We start from the raw sequence: 20220 nt of genomic DNA, 5'->3' as shown, positions 1-20220 counted from the left end.
GGGTCCCCCTTCACCTCGGAAACCTTCCACAGCCGGGGGGAGGGGGCACTCTCCGGGCCTAGGTTTCCCAGAGAAGCATGGGAAGTGCCACAGCGTGGGGCTTTACGTTTTCAGATGCTGGTCTGGATTTTGCAAGGTGTAGACGCTTGAGAGGGAGCACTAGAACGGGGCCTGGTTCTTGTCCCCGGCAGATCCTAACCAGGCATCTCACCCGAGGGCCTGTGGGGGAGGGGCTGCTGCAAGAATGCAGGAAGGCGTTGGGTGCACCGGAGGGGGGCACCAATGAACTGTACTAGGAGCAAAGCAAAACAAAATCCTGAGAAGTGGTTTATTATATGACTTCGGAGTGGACAGGGGCATTGGTCGCAAGCAGTGGTCAGCAGGCACCCGTGCCCGTCCCGCCTCCCCTCTACCGCTGCCAATCCCCACATCTGGCCTTTTCCAAGGCTTTTCCGAGTGAGACCTGTCCCAGATGTCCAGGAACCCAATGGGGCAGTGGCATTGCCAAGCAGAGCCATTTGATTTTCGGTCTGAGACCTGGATTTAAAGTGGGGAGGAGGGTGGGGGGAGAGTACGGAGGTGCAAGTGGGGGGGGGCTGCATCTAGGGAGGGCAGAACAGGTTCTCAATCTGATAATTTCCTGGCCACTGCACCTCCACCTTTTCCAGTAAGGAGCCCAGGCCAGCCCAGGCCTAGTGGGTCCCCGAGGGGCTGAGCTCACCTGAGCTGCTGTGACTCAGCTCAGCCCTGGTAATGGTGGGTGGAAGGTAAAGAGCTCCTGCCTTCCCCTCCCCGCTGCCCTTCCCTCTATTCCTCCTTCTCTGCCTTCCCTGCAACCAGCCAGTGACACTGCCCCCTCCCAGGGCCCCATTCCTCCCCCACTGCCTGGGTTTCCTTTAACAGAGGGTGTGAATCTCATGGTCAAATTCATGCTAAGAAGTGCATTGCAGGAGCCAAGGCACACGCATTTTGAATTTTGAAAATATGCTTGTAGAGATAACCCCGGGGTTGGGGGGGGGAGATGCTTTCTAGTGGTCCGAAGATCTAATGTATGCAGGCAGGTCCAGGCTGCATGGAGCCGGGTCTGGGCAGTGGCAGGGTTCTGAACTAGAACAAGAGAGCCCTCAGTGAATGCTCTCCCTCTTGACTCTCATTCCTGACACTTTGTTTTTGGCACTGAGTGGACCCAAACCCACCAAGTGGGGGAAATATCTTGAGATTTACCGGGAGGCATTCTGACAGACTCTATGTCACTAGACGCCCACCTGTAGACCTATGTGGGCCCCAAGGGGGACATGTCCACCTCAGCTTCTCTTCCAATTTTTTTTAAGATTTTAATTTGAGAGAGAGAGAACACACAAGCGGGAGGAGTGGCTGAGGGAGAAGCAGGCTCCCCGCTGAGCAGGGAAGCCCCACACGAGGCTCAAGACTCGATCCCCGGACCCCGGGATCATGACCTGACAGACTCTTCACCGACTGAGCCACCCAGGCGCCCCTGTTCCGGACTTTTTTCCTCCCCTTCCTGCCCCATCATGGGGCTCACTTGTCAGAATTCTGGTTCAGAAATCAGATGACGCTCTGGGAAAAGGAACCTAGAGAGTAATGAGCTGGGGGGTGGGGGGAAAGACTATTTACTTCCTCTCTTCAAGTGAGCTGCGTCCCTTAAGGGCTCAGTGTATCTGCGGTGACTCGTTCGCTCTGATGTGGCAGCATGTGGCAGCTACTGCCCTCAACGGCTCTGCTGCTTCTAGGTGAGTCAGGGTCTCTCGGGCTCAGAGAGAAGCACCCGATGCCCTGGGTTCAGCAGAGCCCACTTTTCAGGCCGGGGGTGGGACCCCTACCCACGTGTAGAGCGCTCGATCGAGCTCCCAGGACAAACCACTGGGGGGCTAGAGATGAGAACGCAGGCTCTGATTTGGGCATAACCAGGAAGCAAAGGGGGACTGGGAGGTCTCTGTTACTTCACCCTGCTGGGGCTCAGTTTCCCTATCTGCAAACTGAAGACTATGGACCAGATAGATGGTCCCTAAGTTCTGTCTCTTCTGTTCTGACATCCCAGGGTTCGCCTCTAAGGCTTCTGATTTCCACCCTTTTGGGAGGACTTGGGTTCAGGTGGTGTCTCTGGCTTGATTCAGGGGAATTCAGTCTGTACCCTTGTTTTGGGAGTTTGAATAGGGACTAAGGAGGAAGGGAGTGGTGTTGAAAGCAGGGATGCGGGTGACCGACAGGACAGGAGGTGTAGACACTGGCAACGAGAAGGCAGTCAGCGGGGAAGCTAGCCACCCTGTGTACCTTAATTCTTGGCGACACGGGACTCCCAGGGCAGGGGCTGGCCAGGGAACTTGGAGTCCTGCCACACTCCAGCCACCCTCATCTCCACTTCTGCTCAGTATTGGTTCCACTCTTTTGTCTTGCAGTTTCTGCCGGCGCGCAAGCTGGTGAGTTGGCTTTGTGGTCTTGCGTGGATCGAGTGAGGCACACAGTGCGTGACAGCCACCGGGTGTTGGGAAATGTGCACCGCGTGGGAAACTGTTGGTGCAGGGGTGTCGGGTCCCTTCCCCAGTACAGTCGGGCTTGGCCCTAGGCTTCTCTGGCTAATTTTCCTCTGCATAATGAGAGGCCAGAAATGGGGCTAAGTGCCTTGAAGCCAAGATGCTGTAAGTCTGAGTCACCACCCACCAACTGTGGGTTTGGGATGGGCTGGCTCTGGCCCTGAGCCTCCCCAGGGGTGCCAGTGTAGGGCCTGCTCCCCTCCCTGCCCTAACCCACCTCCTCCTGGCTCCTCAGCAGACCTCCCAAAGGCTGTGGTGGTCCTGGAACCTCCATGGAATAGGATCCTCACGTTGGACAGTGTGACTCTGAAGTGCCAGGGGGACCAGTCCCCTGGGGACGATTCCACCCAGTGGCTGCACAATGGGACCCTCATCTCAAGTCAGACCAGCTATTTCATCAAAGCCGCCAGCGTTGAAAACAGTGGCGAGTACAGGTGCCGGACGGACCTCTCCGAACTCAGTGACCCCGTGCAGTTGGAAGTCCACGTGGGTGAGTGGGCGAAGGGGGAGAGGGGAGGCTCACCCACAAAGGGTGAAAGCAGAAGACTTGAGAAGACCCAGGTCTGCAGGGCACAGTCCCAGCAGCCACCGTCCACATAGAATGTACCCAATAGAATGCGTCTCCTGAGGGACAGGCCGTGCCGTTAGCACCACTAATATTTATTGAATAAGTTAATGAATCTGTTTTTGTGACCTCCACCTCCTTCTGACTCTCAGCCGTACAATGCCCTAGGTGGCCCTCCAAACCCTTCCGAACGGCCTAGGGTCCTATCTCCCCTCTCTCCCTATCAGTGCCACACGCAAACTGAAACTTCAGCATAAATCTCCTAGTGGGATAGAAACGTGTTCAGCCCGCCCACGGGTCATGGAACGGAAGTCTTAAGCATTGCTGACAGAATGCGGGCATCAGAAGCAGGTGAGGGGAGGATGCCAGAGGCAGGGGTGTGTCCTGCTGTCCCTGGAACCCCACCACCTGGCCTGGTACGTGCAGTGTCACCTCGCAAGCCTGACGCTACCTCAGTGACTGCCTCAGTTGCACGATGTGTGCGGGTGGAAGGAGCCTGGAGGGGAAGGAGGGCTATCGGAGGTGGGCTTGCAAAGAGTTCACGGAACTGGGCCTCTGAAGCTGATCTCTGTGGCTCCTTAGCCGCTGCCTGCCACGTGGCTGACACGGTCTTCATGCCACAGAGTTACGGGGGGAACATGTGTTCTCTAGCTAGGTGAGACGTGGCCACCTTAGACCAAATATAAGGGGGAATTACCAACAGGAAGCAATAGAAAAGTCAAGCCTGAGAGCTGTTAGCTTGCCGCGGATTTCGATCTAGAAGCTGGCTTCGGAAGTCCCATCGATGAGGACTGTACTAAACTGTGACCATGAGCATTAACTTTGCCAGGAAGAACTTTCGATCATCTTTTAAGGCTCATTTCACTTAGCTCCTCCTCTGAGAAGTCCTCTCTATTCCACTCTCTTTGGCCCAGAGGCCTTTGTTCTTAGCCTGTTATAGCTCATTGCGTTGGAATGATTTCTGCGTCTGTGTTTTTCTATGTTGGGTCTACAGATTCTTTGAGGTTAGGGATCTGGTGTCTTCGTCATCGGGTATCCCCGGACGGCACAACACCTGGAACATAGCGAGCGGTCGGTCAAAGCTGCGCTGAATGGATGTACGTACGGACAGATTAGAGCAGGAGTGCTCCCCCAAAGGCACCAGACTCCATATATGTATTCTTATAACGTGATCTTATGATAACAATGATTCATCTCTCTGCTGAAAAAGTAAGTGCATATATGGGCACACGGCCTTTTTGGATAAATAGCTCTTCATAAGTAATCAAGGTTACCTTCTGTTTGGCAGACCTCCCTAGTAGAGAATTTTCGGGTCTACCAATTTTGTTTAGCATAAGGTAGTAGATTTTTTAGATTATGGGAAGTTTTATTGTTCTGTTCTTATTACAGACGTCATTCGGGTTCAATTGCTAAAATATAGAAAAGTAAAAGGGAGAAAATTAAGATAACCTCTAGTCCTCAGAGAAAAGCCCTGCTAATATGTAAGCACATTTTCTTTTTTTTTCTGTGCTTATCTGCTTTTTATATTCTGTCTTTTTAACTCGCCATTATCTCGTGAATGTTTTCTTGTGTCATTTAAAAATTTATCTGCAATATCATCTTTAATTATTTCGGTCAGCCTCCTGACCGTGACTTCCTGTTCCCTCCCTGTGAAATCTGATTACTTGACAAGACAGTTGTGAGAACAAGTATCCTGGTGATATAAGAATTTTCTGTCTTGAAGACTTTGCTCAGTGATAAAGATGGCCTCGCTGAGGCCCTGGAGCCCTTCAGAAAGCACCAGCCACCATGAGTGCTACCGTCATGCCCTTCTTTCCCGTCCTTGACCTTTATTGCGAGTTCTGCTTCACAGTGTCTGTAGCCACTCCAGTGGCGACCCAGTGACCTTATTCCTGACTGGCTGCAAGAGTCTGTCAATATTCCCTCAACTGTCTATTCCTTCTGAAGTCTACCTTTCCTTTGTTGTTGTTGGGTTTTTTTAAGGATTTTATTTATTTATTTGAGAGAGAGAGAGAGAGCACAAGCACGGAGAGCAGCAGGCAGAGCGAGAGGGAGAAGCAGACTCCCCACCAAGCAGGGATCCCAAGGTGGGGCTGGATCCCAGGATCCCAGGATCATGACCTGAGCGGAAGGCAGACGCTTCACCAACTGAGCCACCCAGGCACCCCTCTACCTTTCCTTTAAGGGAACAAATCATCATTTCTTTTTTAGGATTTAAATTATTTATTTATTTAATTATTGAGAGAAAGAAAGGGAGCGCATGCATGGGGGGAGGGGCAGAGGAAGAGGGAGAGAGAGAATCTCCAGCTGACTCCATGCTCAGCATGGAGCCCGATGTGGGGCTCTGTCCCACGACCCAGAGGTCATGGCCTGAGCCAGATGCAAGAGTCAGACACTCAACCCGCACGCCCAGGTGCCCCACAAACCATCATTTTCAAATGCAATTTATTCTTTGACTTAGAACTTACAGTGGCTGCTTATTATCTGCCACAGCAAAATCCCAGCGTAGCCCTAAGGACCCAGCAGATGGCTTCCCACCTACCTCTTCCCTTAGTCCCTCTGCTCTACCCTTATGGTTTGATCTGCGTGTCCCTCTTCCCCATTAGACAAAAAGGCTTGGTGGGCCGTGAGTTCTCTTGCGGGGCCCAGGTGGCTTCTTCCCCAAGGGAGCTCTGCAGGGATGGCTCCCAGGCTGGCTCTCCATGACGCCCCAGGATCTGGGTGGTGAGCGTCCCCTTCCCAAGGTCTTTGCTCTGGTTGCTGAAGCCTCCTGGGCCTGTGCTGTCTGTGTCTTTCAGGCTGGCTGCTGCTCCAGGCCCCTCGGCAGGTGTTCCAGGAGGGGGAGCCCCTGCAGCTGACATGCCACAGCTGGCAGAACAAGCCCATACGGAACATCCAATTTTTCCAGAACGGAAGAAGCAGGAAGTTTTCTCATACAGATTCTGAGTTCCACATTCCAGCAGCAGCAAGCAAACACAGCGGCTCCTACTTCTGCAGGGCGCTTATCGGGAAGAAAAACGAGTCTTCAGAAGCTGTGGACATCATCATTCAAGGTAAGAGCTGTGCAGCCCTCAAAGGTCCAGAACCCCCTGGGCATGGAGTCTGCATTCACACTGTGAAGATGAGTGGAGAGGAGAATCTGGACTATTCCGCAGGCTTCTTTACAAGGGGTTCTGAGGGGTGTCATTGACTCCATATGAACAGAAGCCACATTTCCTGCCCCATAAACACACCCGTCCTTCCTTACCCCAGTCAAACTATGCCCACAATGTTATGTGTCCCTACAGTGCTCACCCGTCTTCACCTGCCCTCCTTTCCTCTCCAAGCCTCAAGTCTCAGCCAAAAGCCAATCTGGTGGGCGTCCCTCACTTCCTCACAGAGAGGGCATAGAAACCGAGTCTTGGCTCTGCTGCTCATTAATCATGTGACAGTGGGTAAACCATTAGTCTCTCTGAATCTCAAGTTCCTCTTCTGTAACAAGATGAGTTGACGTTTATTGGGCACCGCTCCGCGTGCTCCTTTCCATGCACCCACTTTGACCATCAATCACAGTTGCCCCTCACAGCAACCTACGAGGTTATAGATAGTATTGAGTCTACTTTACAGATGGAGCAACTGTAACTGAGGGGAGGGGGGGTTGTTAATGTGTCTTTAAGATCACACCGAAGATTCAAAGACCTTTATATTTATTTAAGAATTGGACAGATGCCAAATTTCTGCCTTAACAAGTATCATTTTTCTCATCCCTCTGCTTCTCCCATTAGGTCCAGCAGTTCCATCCACCTCAACATCCCTTCTACATTGGCCCCAAATCCCTTTCTCCCTGGTGATGGCACTTCTATTTGCAGTGGACACGGGGCTGTATTTTGCTGTGCAGAGAGACCTTCACAGCTCAATGGGGGCCTGGAAAAACAGCAAAGTCTCCTGGACTCAGGGCCCTTAGGACAAATGGAGGTAGTAAAAGCAGCACCTCTGAGCCTCTTTCTGGATTCACAACCCCATCATCCTCAACAGGCAGCTCTGGGAGCAGCAGGAAAACCACACCTCAGGATCTAGGCTGAGGGTCATCCACTCAACTCCATTTCTCTTGGTCTCTGCTGGAAAGGAAGGATCTGTGATCTCTAGGGGCCACCCATGAAACCCCAGTGAGTAGACACAGTACTCAGAATTGAAGTCTCAGAGCTACCCAGATACTTCCTCTGCACAGCTGTCTGTCACAGCAAAACCACAATGCAATCTCTGGATGGTGACCCAATGTATGAACTTGTTCTTAAATACCAGGATAAGTAGATAAGAGAATTATGGCCGAGGGCCAGCTGGGTAGTGGTCTACACCTGTTGCTGCAGGGCTGGTTGCCTTTCAGGCACCCTAAAACCCCTTCTAGACAGATTGTGGGGGGTATCAAGGGTCTAGGGGAGACAGCAGAACCAGTGAGGGGAGTGGCTAAGAGAGAACAAGGCAGTCCAGGACGGACCAGGGGAGACCCCTGCCTGGGCTGTCTTCCTAGAACGTGAGTGGTGGTGTCGGTCACAGAAAAATCACAGGGGTGATGTAGAATTGGTTTTTCGGGGGATCCCCTGTCAGAACTGGGATGGTGTGTGAGTATTTAATGATGAACGCTCTTGAGGTCATGAGTAGCGAATGTTCCCAGAAGGCGGTTGGGGATTGGAGGGTCTTGGAAAAGAAAACGCAGAACAAACTCTCCGTCCGTAGGAAAGGGACCACATTGCTGGCCCAGATTAAGCTCATTGAACAGAGATCTCTCTGGGTCCGAACTGAGAAAGCATGGCAGGGAAGAGTCAACAACAGCTGCTCGGGAGGCAATGGGCAGGAGGTGAGGACATTTGCAGGCCAGGATAGCAGGCATCAGAGAGAGGAGATGCGGGGACTATCGCCAGCTTTCTGCTTCAGTATTTAATACGCTCCAGCTGCAGCTGCACATCCTTCATCCAACAAATGCTGGATGAGCGGTCCTAAACGTGCTCGACCCTGCTGAGTTAAACCGGGAACATTTGAAATCCCTTGGCCTGTCAGTGACGATGGAGTGGGGGTCGGGTCACGAGTGTTGCTTATGGAAGAAAGCTTAGCTGTCTCTTTCTGTACTGGAAGCTTTAAACAGAACATTTCTTGATTCCAATAAAGCATTGAACAAGATCTCGCATGCTGCTCTCAGGAGATGAAAAAACCATGATGATAAGACCTGAATGTTTGTAAAATTCATTTTTCCTCCTGTTGTCCGAAAATCTACCAGGGATGAGTCTGGGTAACAAAATCATATCCACACAGCTCACATGAATCAACCCGTTGCAGACTCACCAGTCTTGCTGAGGCAACTGGGTAAAAGGGACTTTTACAGGTGGTGTGGGATGGGAGGGTGGGTGGCTGTTAGAGTTAGTTCCGAGCAGGTGGTGGGCAGGAGAAGGCACCCCCAGGAAGGAGATAGGGGCCTGCACAGAGGTATGGGGTCAGCCTCGTTCGTTGTGTCTGTCAGTTACGAGCTATATGCCAACATGATTCGAGCCTGATGTCTGAATATTAAATGAGATCCAGACATGAGGCAAGCGCATCGGGAAACCCCAGACATTCAGCTCACATCTAGGGGGCCTGGGCGGCTCAGTCCGTTGGGTGTCTGCCTTCCGCTCAGGTCATGATCCAGGAGTCCAGGATCAGGGGGTGGGGGGAGGCTCTTCTTCTCCCTCTGCCCCTCACCCCGCTCTCATGCTTGCGCTCTCTCTTTCTTGCAAATAAACAAATAAATACAATCTTCAACTCACATCTATTTAGTACCTATGATGCCCGGAGCTTGGGTTCAGGTGCTGAAGATAGATGAACCCGGCGGAGTCATTCCTGCAGGAGCATGCATTCTGGGGAGAAAAGCCCCGAGGAGAGAACAGAGAACAGTCTGCAGAGAACGGGCTCAGTTTCGTGGTGGTGGAGGAGGAGTGAGAGTTTGCCAGGCAAAGGGGACGGACACTGAAGGTCTGTGGGCAAAGATTCAAAAGCCAGAGTAGGACTCAAGCAAGTAGTTCAGCTGCTTTCCAGGGTAAAGAGCCAGCGAGGGCGAGGAGCCAGGTCAGGGCCGGATCCTGAAAGGCACTGCCGCCCAAGCTAAGGAGAGCCCCGCCGGCCAAGCAAGCCATTGAGGGATTTTAAGAACAAGTTTGCATTTTAGGAAGGCTCTCTGGCAGCTACGTGGAGGAAGGAAGGGAGAGGGGAGCTGAAGACAGGAACCCCCCTGGAAAGCTGGGTGGTTACCGCAGTAACCCAAGGCGGAAGCGGTGAGGAAGTAAAAGGCAGCGAGGCCGGAGAGGAAGGCGCCTCCTGAAAAGGTATTCAGAAGGCCGACTCCAGACACGGGTAACCGGTAGGACTCAGCATGACTAAGGGCCCGGTTCCGGACACGCCTGTTTCAGGAGTTCGGAAATCCAAGCACAGAGGCAAGGCAGGCACAGAGGTGCTAACGAATTCATCTCTGGCTTATCAGCACTTGCCTCCTCTGGTCGGCAACCATTTTTAAAACATCAATTTCATGGGGCAGTTTTCGTAGGACCTAAGTCAAGCCGCTAAAAGGCTTGCTGCCACCTGCGGCGCAGACCATGCAGACCGATGGCCCGGGCGCCCGGCGGGAGGGTGAGAGCCGGACCGAGTCAAGACCTCCCCGGCTTCCGCGTCCCAGGGGGCCACACCCTGGGGTTCAAAACGCTCAAACCCCGTCCCTGGGTGGGCTCGAACCACCAACCTTTCGGTTAACAGCCGAACGCGCTAACCGATTGCGCCACAGAGACAGGCGAAAGCGACTGCTTCTGCCAAGTCAGTTCACGGCAGAGAACGTTCGCACAGCTTCCTCCTGCGCCCCCAAACGGGGCGGGGGCTGGCGCGGGCGCCCGTGGGGCGGTCCCCTTGCGGCGCCCCGGGAGGCCCGAGTGAAGCAGGGTTTCTCCCTCGGCGCTGGCACCTGCTTCGACCTGGGACGGGCCTCAGTGTTCCCCCAGACGAGGCCGAACAGCCGAGCAGCCGAGGTCTCCGGGGAAGCCAAACGAAGGCTCTCTGCGGGCTCGCGAGTTCACTTGTTTTTGCTCCTGGAAGTGCAGTCCACTTTTTTTTCTTTTTTCTTTTTTTGGCTGATCTAACAATTTATGTGTTCGTGTCAGCTCGTTATTGTGAGTATTTAAAACACGGCATCACGGGTCCGATCCTGCCGGGCAGAATGAAATGTTTAAGCAACGGAGCCTAATAGACCAATACGAATCTCCAGCCCCCCCACCAGCGTGTTAGGCACCCGGACAGAACACGGAGTTTATAAATGCCGGGAACTTAAGGACTTAAGCCCTGAAATAGCCGAATCTAAATATCCGAGGGCAGAGGCCGCGCATCCAACATCATCAGCCCGGGGATCGCGGCCAGGGCTGGGCCTCCTCTCCTCTCCTGCCTGGACGGAAGCTCCTCTCTTGGTTCTTGGCCCATTTCGCCGCCACAGGCACACCTACCCCCTCTACTACCGTTCTTTGCCGCACCCAGGCACCCACAGTGTGTGGCTGGTCGGGGGGACCCCTCCCCAGCCTCCACCCAGAACCTGCTCTTCCTTCTGCACCACCGTCCGCTACTTAGTGGGCTCCAGTGTAGGTGCAGGTCAGAGTTTCCAGTGCCGTTGGGTGGAATCTGTGTACAACGAATACAGATAAGGGCAGGTGCAAGTGTGTGTGTGTGTGTGTGTGTGTGTGTGCGCGCGCGCGCGCATCTCAGAAAACTTCGCCACATGATCTCTGCATTAAGACTACCTTTGTTTTTTTTACACTTTAAAAGTTTGTTTTTAAATGTTCTTTTTAAAATTATGGTGAGGCTAGGTGATAGTTGCGGCTGTGGTTGTCTTATAAATTTCCTAACTTAGCAAAATAAAAATCTGGCAACTCTATATTGACCACTAACATTTTACTCGTCTGTGAAGTGCAAGTTTGGGAACAAGTTCGCTCACCTTCACCTCTTTTATTGCGTTGGCAGCAGGAATTAAAAATTACTTTCCAGTTTATTCTAAATACACATGTTTCCTGCACTTCCCTTTGTGTGTACACATAAGAGCAGTCCAAAGGAAAGCAAAACAAAAACAAAAACAAAAACAAAAACAAAACTGAGGCATGAAAAAGAAAGTACAAAATGGGATGGTGAAATAAATCCAAATATGTCAGTAATCACAATATATAGACATGGAGAAAATTTGCCAGTTAAAGTGGATTTTTTAAAAATAGATTTTATCCTGTTTTAGAAAAATGACATTAAAACATTAAACAAAAAACCAGAAAGATTGAATGAAAAAGAATGGAAAAAAGATATGCCAGGAATACTCCAACAAAAAGAAAGTTGGCATATAGCTATATAGTATCAGACAGAATAAAGTTTAAGAAATGATACATCACAAGGGATGGAGATGGTCGCGAGATGATAATAAAAGATTATGCTTATGATGAACATATAATAATTCTAAAAACATATGTATTAATAAAATAACATGAAAATATAAGAGCAGGAATTATTTGACCTACAAGGGAAAATTGACAAATTTAATTACAGTGAATATTCAAATTCTGTGGTGAGGGAATTCAACATACTACTTTGAGCATTCGACTGGTCAAGCAGAGAAAAAAAAATTAAGCATAAGAACACGATAAGCTTGGTTTAATATATATTTACAACTCAGCAACCAATGATTTTTGGTTATACATTCTTCTCAAATGAATATAGAACATTTACAAAAATTGGCTCTGTATGAGGCCATAAAACAAGTCTTAACGTATATCATGGAATCGGAACTATATAGAACACATTCTTTGAACATAATGCAATTTAACTCAAAAATCAATTTAAAACCCTCATATATGTGGAAAATTTAAAACCCATGCTTTTTAAATACCTCATGAATCAAAGAGAAATTGAATGGAAACTGAAAAATACTTAGATTGAGTAGTAATAAAAATATAACACACCCAAATCTTGGATTGTTCAAAGTTTTACATGTGCACTAGGGAAAAGGAACACTCCACCAACCTTCAGTGTTTAGCATATGTATTAAGCAGTGTTTTCTGTTACAAAAAAACCCCAAAAACAAAACACAACAACAACAGACAACGTTTGGAATGCAATTAATCCTGTTACAAGGAGGGAAAAGTACAGGCAGTTACATTCTGATTGGTCAGGGCCATACCAGCTAACTCCCCTCAAAAAGAGTCATCTTCTAGGGTCTGCTTTGGCTCTCCCTAGACACCCCAGAAAGTCAGTCCCCATACCACTGCTGGCCAACTCTAGGAAACTCTACATGGGCCCTGCCCAGAGGCCACTCAATGCCTCCCGACCAGCAGGTCCAATTTAAGCCAACCTACTTCGAGTCCTGGTTATAGGTGCCTGTCCCTGTTTGTCTCCCAGGACAGGGCCACCTGGACCCCGATCCACTTAACAAGAGCCCAGGGACAGTTTGGCCCCCCAAGACCGTGGCTGCCCACTACCACTCAGTACTATTCTGTAGTCACCCTTGTTTGTGGCCACTTGTGAGAACTGAAGCCTCCACCCAACCTTGGTACCAAGAGTTAGGAAATAACAGACAGCAGGTCACACTGACAGCATCAGCCAGGTGTTGAGGCCTCTGCTGGCACTGGTGGCCGTCCTGTGGTAGGAGGGAGGCTGTGAGGCAGCCTGGACCATGGGGGAAAGGTGGGGTGCAAGGGTGACTGAGGGGCAGGCGCCCCTTTTCCCCATCTGCATTGTATTTTACCTTCAATTCATGGGACAAGGTTGTCTTTTTTTAAACCCCAAACATCCTCCCACCATTAATAATTGTTTTAGTAATAAAAAAGATAATGAATGCTTACTCATTGCCAACCACCATTCTAAACATTTATTAACTCATTTGAGAATTATAATTATCATCATTATCCCTTTTTACATATGAGGAAATGGAGACAGAGAGCCAGGATTCAAACACAGGCAGCACAACAGAGTCCCCACCTCACAACAGTATTATGTGTGTTGCCTCAGCCAGGCTGAGTGGCTGTGGTCAACCTAGTTACACATATCATTCCAATAAATGATTGTTGTGTAATAGAGAAAACAGATGTATAAAACCCCCAGACAATAGTTTTTTTAAGATTTTATGTATTTATTTATTTAAAGTGTGAGACGGGAGGGGGGCAGAGGGAGAGTGAGAGAAAGAATCCCACGCAGACTCCAAGATGGAGTCAAAACTGTCTTGGAAATTAGAGTGGGACATCACTCACAGAGCTGAATATCAAAAACATGAGCAAGAAAAGACAAGAAGGGACAGCAGCATAAAAGAATGTAAGCCATTGACTCCTGGTCATTCACAACATCCAAGAGGAAGCTTGATATCTTCTGGTTTCACCATTGTCTTATGGATCCGAGCTGGGAGTGGAGTCGAGTATGTTCCAGACTTTGTGTTTTGCTTTGTTTGAGAGGGAGGGATGGGTGCGTAGCCGTCAATGATGTCATTTCAAATCAGTGGTTGAGGGGCGGGCTATTCAATGAATGAAATGGAGAACGCTCAGGTGAAGGGTTGGGAATGGAGCTATAGACTTACCCCATGTTATATCTCAAAATAATTTCAAAAAGAATTAAAGGGATAATACCAAAAAGCAAAAGGAAACAAAGTTACTATAAGAAAATAAAGGCAAAAACTGATCAGATATTGGGGTGGGAAGGAGTTTTCTATGTATGAAAACAAGTTTAAAAACTACCAGGGGAAGTATTTGACCACATAAAAATTAGAAATTTCTGAAGTTCAAAAACATTATGAATAAAATTAAAAAGCAATTTCACTTTCCATCACGGTGGAGGAGCTTGCATGGGGCTAACCACTCCATAGATAACAATTATAAACTCTAGACAAAATATTTTTTAAAAAATCTGTAAGGCATTGGATAGCAATCAAATCAGATTGAAAATAAAGAGCATTCAATCCCGGAAAGAAGGAATCGCTGTGGGTAAGATCCTCATCCTGAGAGCCCTCGCCAGGAAACAAGACTTGGGCACTTTAAATGATGCAGAAAACTAGTCTCATACCCACGCATTGATTGAGGTAGGGCCCAGGGCTTCCAGACTGGCTGGAAATTGAAGTCAGACTCGAAAGAGATAGTCTCATTCCGGAAAACCAAATCTGCAAATCAAGCTGTCTTATCTTTGGCTCACCCTTGAACTGAGCGTGTACGGAGCACAGATTTCACAAGGTCATGGTGAAAGTAAGTGCTGGGGGCGAAAGAGTACCCAGCAGAGATTTCAAGAGCTGCCCCACCAGAAGAGCCAGAAAAACACTGCAGCAACAAAAATGCTCAAAAACAGGAGATTCATTAAAGAAATGATGATGTGGCCACTTAATATAGCACAACGAAGCCATTAAAATAACGTTTTAGACTAACATTTAATGAATTTAGAAACAGTCACATTTTAAAGTAAACACTCAAGTAGATTAAAAAACGATATGCACAATGTGATTCCAGCTTTGCATTTAAAAAAATGCCCAAGAGATAAACACACAGCAAAATATCAATAGGGATTTCCTGGGTGATGGAAATACGGATGCCTCTTCTTTCTTTGTGGTTTGCTTATCTCCCATATTTTCTACAACGACTATATCTTCCTCTTATATTCAGGAAAGATAGTATCTTTTAAAACATGAGCGTACACTGTGTGCCAGCTGCGAGTGCAGGGCACAACTTCAAAGGACTTTAGCCCCAAAGGGTCTCAAAACTGCTTCTCCACGTTACAGGTGAAGAAACCGAAGCCCAGAGAAAAAGGGCTTGCGCTAAAGCAAACAGCCGCCTAGTGATGAAAGGACAGGTATGCTGATTGTCAGACTAGAGCCCATTTCTGTTTGCTCACCTTGGTTGTCGTAAGGCAGCAGAAAGAACACGAACTTTTGAGAACGTGGGCTGGCCACAGCTGGATAGCGATATACCCCGGAGAAAGAAAGGAGGAGCGCCTGGTAAGACGTGGGTGTGGGGGACGGCAAGAAGGAGAGTGAAAATTTGGAATACAAGGCTCAAGGTAGAGCCTGGATCCTGGAATTCTCTTCCAGTGGCAGCAAGAAATCATGGGGATGGAAGAAGTTAAACCTAGTGGCAGGCCTCTTCGGCGGTCCATTAGGTGGAAACTTGTTTGCAGGGTTAAGAACCAGGGTCAAAATAACCGCACCCACCAGTTCTCCTGCCCATCATCCAGCAAACAAATTCACATGTGACAACCATAATCATGGGGAGAACCTAAAATTATCGAGGAATACCTTTTGTTTCTGAAGTAAGCGAGAATGTAGAGCAAGGAAGAGACAAAAAGACGCCTTATGTCTCCCCGTCGGGGAATCGAACCCCGGTCTCCCGCGTGACAGGCGGGGATACTCACCACTATACTAACGAGGAAAACCGCAGGTTGCTGTCAAAAATCTTTCTTTAGGAAGTTACTTCAAAGTTGCCGGGCCAATTTCTTCCGTGAAAGAAGGTTGAGTGCTGGCAACACTGTGCCTTTACTGCCTCGACAGGCACGTTACAATCGACAAGATGAAAACCCCACGTGTAATTTAAAATTTCTTGCAGCCACATTAAAAAGAAACATGTAATGATTTTACTACTACATCTTATGTAACCCAAGATTTCCAAAATATTGTTTCAACATGTAGCTAATATAAAAAGATTTTTTTTTCGTACTTAGTTTTCAAACCAGTATGTATTGTACACTCACAGCACTTTTCATCTCGGGCGTTACATTTTCATTTGCAAACTTGATCCGTACTTAGATTTCATAATGTTTACAGTTGAAAAAGTGGATTCATATATCCAAGTTGCTCCGACCGTACTTAAACTTTCTCCAGAAGCTAAACTGAGCATCTTTTTAAAATGTTCCATTTATTGACTTCAAATAATGGATCTGCTTACTGACGTAGACCTGCAAGTGCGGTTCCCCGCAGGGCCCCGGCGAGGACATCTCGCACCTGCACGCCGGCCGGAGAGACTCGGAACCCAGACGGGTTGGTTCCTCTGCAGGTGGAAGCGCTTAAAGGCAGGCGGGAAGGAAACGCAGAGAGGAAAGCGGTCAGAGGCGAACTCCGCCCAAACGCAGCTGGGCGGGGAAAGGGGTTCTTCAGCGACAGACCAGCGGGGCGAGAAAAAGCAGCGCCCGCAGTTCCTAGTTTGGGCCCAGGCTTTAAAAAAAGCAACCCCGAACACTCTTCCTGGAAAAAGTATAGCTTGCGTTGGCCGGGAATCGAACCCGGGTCAACTGCTTGGAAGGCAGCTATGCTCACCACTATACCACCAACGCTGATGTTATAAGTTCTCAAAATTTCATATATAAGGAAAGTAAAGGCCGCAAATTTTTCTCACCCTGGTGTTCTATGATCCTGAGGCACACGGAGCCTTCCCTTCGCGAGGATGGAGCCCGATCTTACTCCTAGCCCGTCACCCAGCCACGGAGGCCGGGGAGGGGAGGGTTCGCGGAGCACCGCGGGAAAGCCGAAGCCTCGCACGGCCCGGAGATTTTCACCTCCGCCTGCTCTGATCCGCACTTCCAGCTCCGCCGCCTGCGCGCCCCAGCGCTGGATCCGCCGGGTGTGGGATTCGGTACCGGCGATTTGGGGCTGAGGGTGCAAGGGAGACTGGCCGGAAAAGGCGCCAGGAAAAATGGATCTTTACAGTTTAGGATGGTGAAGTAGGAAGGAGGAGTCAGAGACAGTTTTATCCTCCGTACTTTGCCAAGGACCCCAGGTAGAGTTCTAGTTTTATTTAAAACGATAAACGCAGCATCGCTATAACGTGACGTCATGAAACAGCACTGTGGGGTAATCTGAAAGTGAAATAAGAAAACGTTGGGTTTCCGTGTCAGGATGGCCGAGCGGTCTAAGGCGCTGCGTTCAGGTCGCAGTCTCCCCTGGAGGCGTGGGTTCGAATCCCACTTCTGACAAAACACTGACTTTTTGTTCTGTGGGTGTTTTGTTTTTAACGATTTTATTTATTTATTCAACAGAGATAGAGACAGCCAGCGAGAGAGGGAACACAAGCAGGGGGAGTGGGAAAGGAAGAAGCAGGCTCATAGCGGAGGAGCCTGATGTGGGGTGTGGGGTTTTTTTTTTACCTTTTTTTCCACCAACAAATACAATTGAATTCATGGAGAAAGGAGTATTGATTAAGCGACACCTTTTTGTCCTGCGTATCTATATATGAATATTATGCTTCACTGTGAATACGGGACTGAATCTATTTTTTTCTATATTGTACGCAGGAGACTGGTTTTTGAAAACAGGAAGCAGTTGAGATCTATACCTAACTATGAAAAAAATATTTTGAGCCCTTTCTAATGTGCCCAGCACACTAGGGCAGGCAGATATCAAAGTCTCCTCCAACTGAACAAGGCAAAGCTCTCAGATCCTTTCATTTACTAACTTGGCCGGAGTCTTCTAATGCTCAGACAATAGTGTCAAACTTTGGGAGGCCACACATTTCCCACCATCTTGCCTGACCCACTCCTGCTGTTGCAGGGTGGACTGGGGAGACCCCTGGGCCCGGAGGCCTCTGCCCAGCCAGTCCCTCGGATGTGACTGGAAGCTCTCAGTCTTATGGCAAGAGAGAAATTCAAGGAGAGACCAGACGGTGGTTGAGTTTATTTAAAGAGAGTACATTCTAGAGATATGAGAGCCAGAGTGCTCAAGGGAGAGCTGGGCCTAGGGTTTGGGTCTCTATCTTTTATTGACAGTTGTTAACCAGAGGGTAGAGTATTTATTAGTTGGGGAGGAGATTTCCTTTGGACAACGTTTCCGGCCTTTTCTCCCTTACGTGGTCAGTCTCAGACCTTCTTTGTCTTGGGCCTGTCTGGTTTGATCTGACTTTCTTGTGGCTTTAGTTTTAGAATGCTACCAGGCTAGATATCTGACTTTCCTGATAGCTGACCCTCAGTCTTTTGCTGGCATCCAGGCACTGGGTTAAAACCTAACCAGCTGCTGATTCTAAAACCACCACCAATTCTAATTCGGTAGGTTTGCTGGGTCACCAAAACCCAGGAAAGGAAGTCAACAGAACGAATCAGGAAAAGTAATACAGAGGAAAGGTAAACCTGGGGAGTATGTTGTTTCAAGAGCTACTTTTTCCTGAAGATCACAAGTAAGATGCTTTCAGAACTGGTTATGAAAAAAAATCCTGTGGCTCTTCTGGGAGGAGGATAGAATTGTCAAGATGAAGAGGCTGAATGCGTGAGGTTCACAAGCGTGAGGATGGTGAGGATGGAAGGATCTTCAGGTCAGTTAGGGAAAGTTTGCCAAACAAACTGCATTCTTTGTTCTTTATTAGACCTTGACCTTGGGAAGTCTGCCTGCAGTATAAGGTATCCAGAGTTGTTGGGAGGCTTAGGTGAGAGCCTGGGTGTTTATTAGAAATGCGGATTGCAGGCCGCACCTCAGACCTACCAAATCTGAAATTTGTAAGATCTCCAGGTGATGCACGTCTATATGAAAGCTTGAGAAGCCCTGGTCTGTCTAATTTAGGTGCCTTTGCACAGGTTGACCTTGAACTTGGAATATCCTTTCCCTTGCTTCTCACCAAGGCACTCAGTATCAGCTGAGCCCTCACATATGTCAGACAATGTGATTAGAACACAAGATCAAAAGTTAAATTAAAAACTGTGTCTAAATGAAAGACAACGACAACACATTCGTAAGAGAGACGGGTAAAAAAATAAAGTTGACCTTAACCACATGATCAAGGTGAACATCACCAGGGACTCATCCTGTTGCCATCACATACCCCCGATCAAATACGTGGAGACGGGCACTTCACCCAGTGGCCTTCTCAAAAACCTCAGTCTAATGAAAAGCATCAGATAAACCCAAATTGAGGGACAATCTGCCAAATACCTGATCGGTACTCTTGAAAATGCCTAACCTAATTGCACTTTCGACCTCTCCCAGAAATATAGTCTTAACCAGTCAGTCAGGGATGTTCTAGTCAGCACCAATGAGGTATTCCCTCACACGGGTCCTCTCCATCCCCCAAAGGAAGAGTAGGTAAGACACCCCCCCCCTTACTCCTAAGGGAAGGTGACCTTGTCTGGAACAATCCTTTCTTTTCTTTTGCTAACAACTTCCTTGCCCCACCCTTCTTCCTATAAAAACCTTCCATTTTGAACAGGGCCTTGGAGCTCCCCTTTACTTGCTAGATGGGATAGTGCCCAATTCTTGAATCACTTACTCAAGCCAATGAGACCTGCAGATTGACTCAGTTGAGATTTTGTTCTTTAAAGACGCCTATTATATAAGAAACAGTCCCCAAAGACAAAACCGTTAACAACAGTCACTTAAAAGTAGATGAAGTAGTGTGTTTAAATCCTTCTATGGAAAAATAGATAGAACACAAATGAGAGGGTCTGAAATGTTTTCACAACTAAGCACAAGAGAACTTTCCTTCTTAGACTCTATATGTGATTTTAAAGAGGGAATGAGATATATGTTGTTGAAATGCTAAGAAACTATGTAAACCCTGAGAGTGTTATGAATAGGCAGTTAGCTAGGTTCCAACAGGAGACCCGGAAGCCAGCAACAAGGAAGCCACGGCCGCTATGGGAAGGTCAGAGGCCCTCCACAAGAAGCCAGATCAAACCAGACAGGCCCAAGATGGTGGATGCCATGACAGGAAACCCCTGACCAAATAAGTAAGAAAAAGCTCGAAACCCTGCTTCCTGCCCCAAGTAATAAATATTCTGTCCCCTGGTTAACAGCTGTGAATAAAAGATAGAAACCCAAACCTACACTCAGGGCTCCTGGGTGGGCACTCTCTCTCTCTCTCTCTCTCTCCCCTCCTCCCTCCCTCACTTGGCCACTCTCATATCTGCTCTCATATCTCAAGAGTGTACTTTTCACTTTAATAAACTTTCCCACTTTTGTCACTTATCCACTGTGCTGTGTTGTCTGCCCTTGAATTCATTCTCGCAACAAGGCCAAGAACCTTCGTTGACTCCTTGGGGTCTGGCTGGGTCGAGGCCCCAGGGCCCGCGGTCTCCCCAGTTCACCAGGCAACACAAGAACCATCATTCCTCTTGAGAAGTACAAACAGGTTGGGTGGTCCATGT

General features: G+C 48.6%; 1 protein-coding gene and 4 non-coding genes across 6 annotated transcripts; 2 read left to right on the top strand and 3 right to left on the bottom strand.

Moving 5' to 3' along the window:
- The first annotated feature begins 1599 nt into the window (after positions 1 to 1599).
- Positions 1600 to 8271, top strand: LOC123783673 (low affinity immunoglobulin gamma Fc region receptor III-A-like). Of its 2 annotated transcripts, none has more exons than XM_045784571.2 (5): positions 1600 to 1751; positions 2418 to 2438; positions 2791 to 3042; positions 5916 to 6170; positions 6882 to 8271. In XM_045784571.2, exons 1-5 carry the CDS (start codon positions 1712 to 1714, stop codon positions 7058 to 7060), a joined length of 747 nt encoding a protein of 248 aa, XP_045640527.2. In that variant the 5' UTR covers positions 1600 to 1711; the 3' UTR covers positions 7061 to 8271. The 2 variants fall into 2 exon arrangements, with proteins under 2 accessions (XP_045640527.2, XP_045640526.2); XM_045784570.2 differs by having other exon boundaries at positions 1601 to 1751; positions 2788 to 3042.
- Positions 8272 to 9828: 1557 nt separating this feature from the next.
- On the bottom strand, positions 9829 to 9902 carry TRNAN-GUU (transfer RNA asparagine (anticodon GUU)). The gene has a single exon. It is a non-coding gene; the product is annotated as a tRNA-Asn (tRNA).
- Positions 9903 to 15458: 5556 nt separating this feature from the next.
- Positions 15459 to 15530, bottom strand: TRNAD-GUC (transfer RNA aspartic acid (anticodon GUC)). The gene has a single exon. It is a non-coding gene; the product is annotated as a tRNA-Asp (tRNA).
- Positions 15531 to 16356: 826 nt separating this feature from the next.
- On the bottom strand, positions 16357 to 16428 carry TRNAG-UCC (transfer RNA glycine (anticodon UCC)). Its single transcript has one exon. It is a non-coding gene; the product is annotated as a tRNA-Gly (tRNA).
- A 556-nt stretch (positions 16429 to 16984) lies between these two features.
- TRNAL-CAG (transfer RNA leucine (anticodon CAG)) lies at positions 16985 to 17067 on the top strand. The gene has a single exon. It is a non-coding gene; the product is annotated as a tRNA-Leu (tRNA).
- Positions 17068 to 20220: the final 3153 nt, after the last annotated feature.

Source organism: Ursus americanus, chromosome 2 (genome assembly GCF_024610735.1).
Source record: "Ursus americanus isolate L20-20 chromosome 2, mUrsAme1.1.p, whole genome shotgun sequence".
Taxonomy (NCBI): domain Eukaryota; kingdom Metazoa; phylum Chordata; class Mammalia; order Carnivora; family Ursidae; genus Ursus; species Ursus americanus.
The sequence above is the reverse complement of the archived record's forward strand: the minus strand, read 5'-3'. Positions and strand labels throughout refer to the sequence as shown.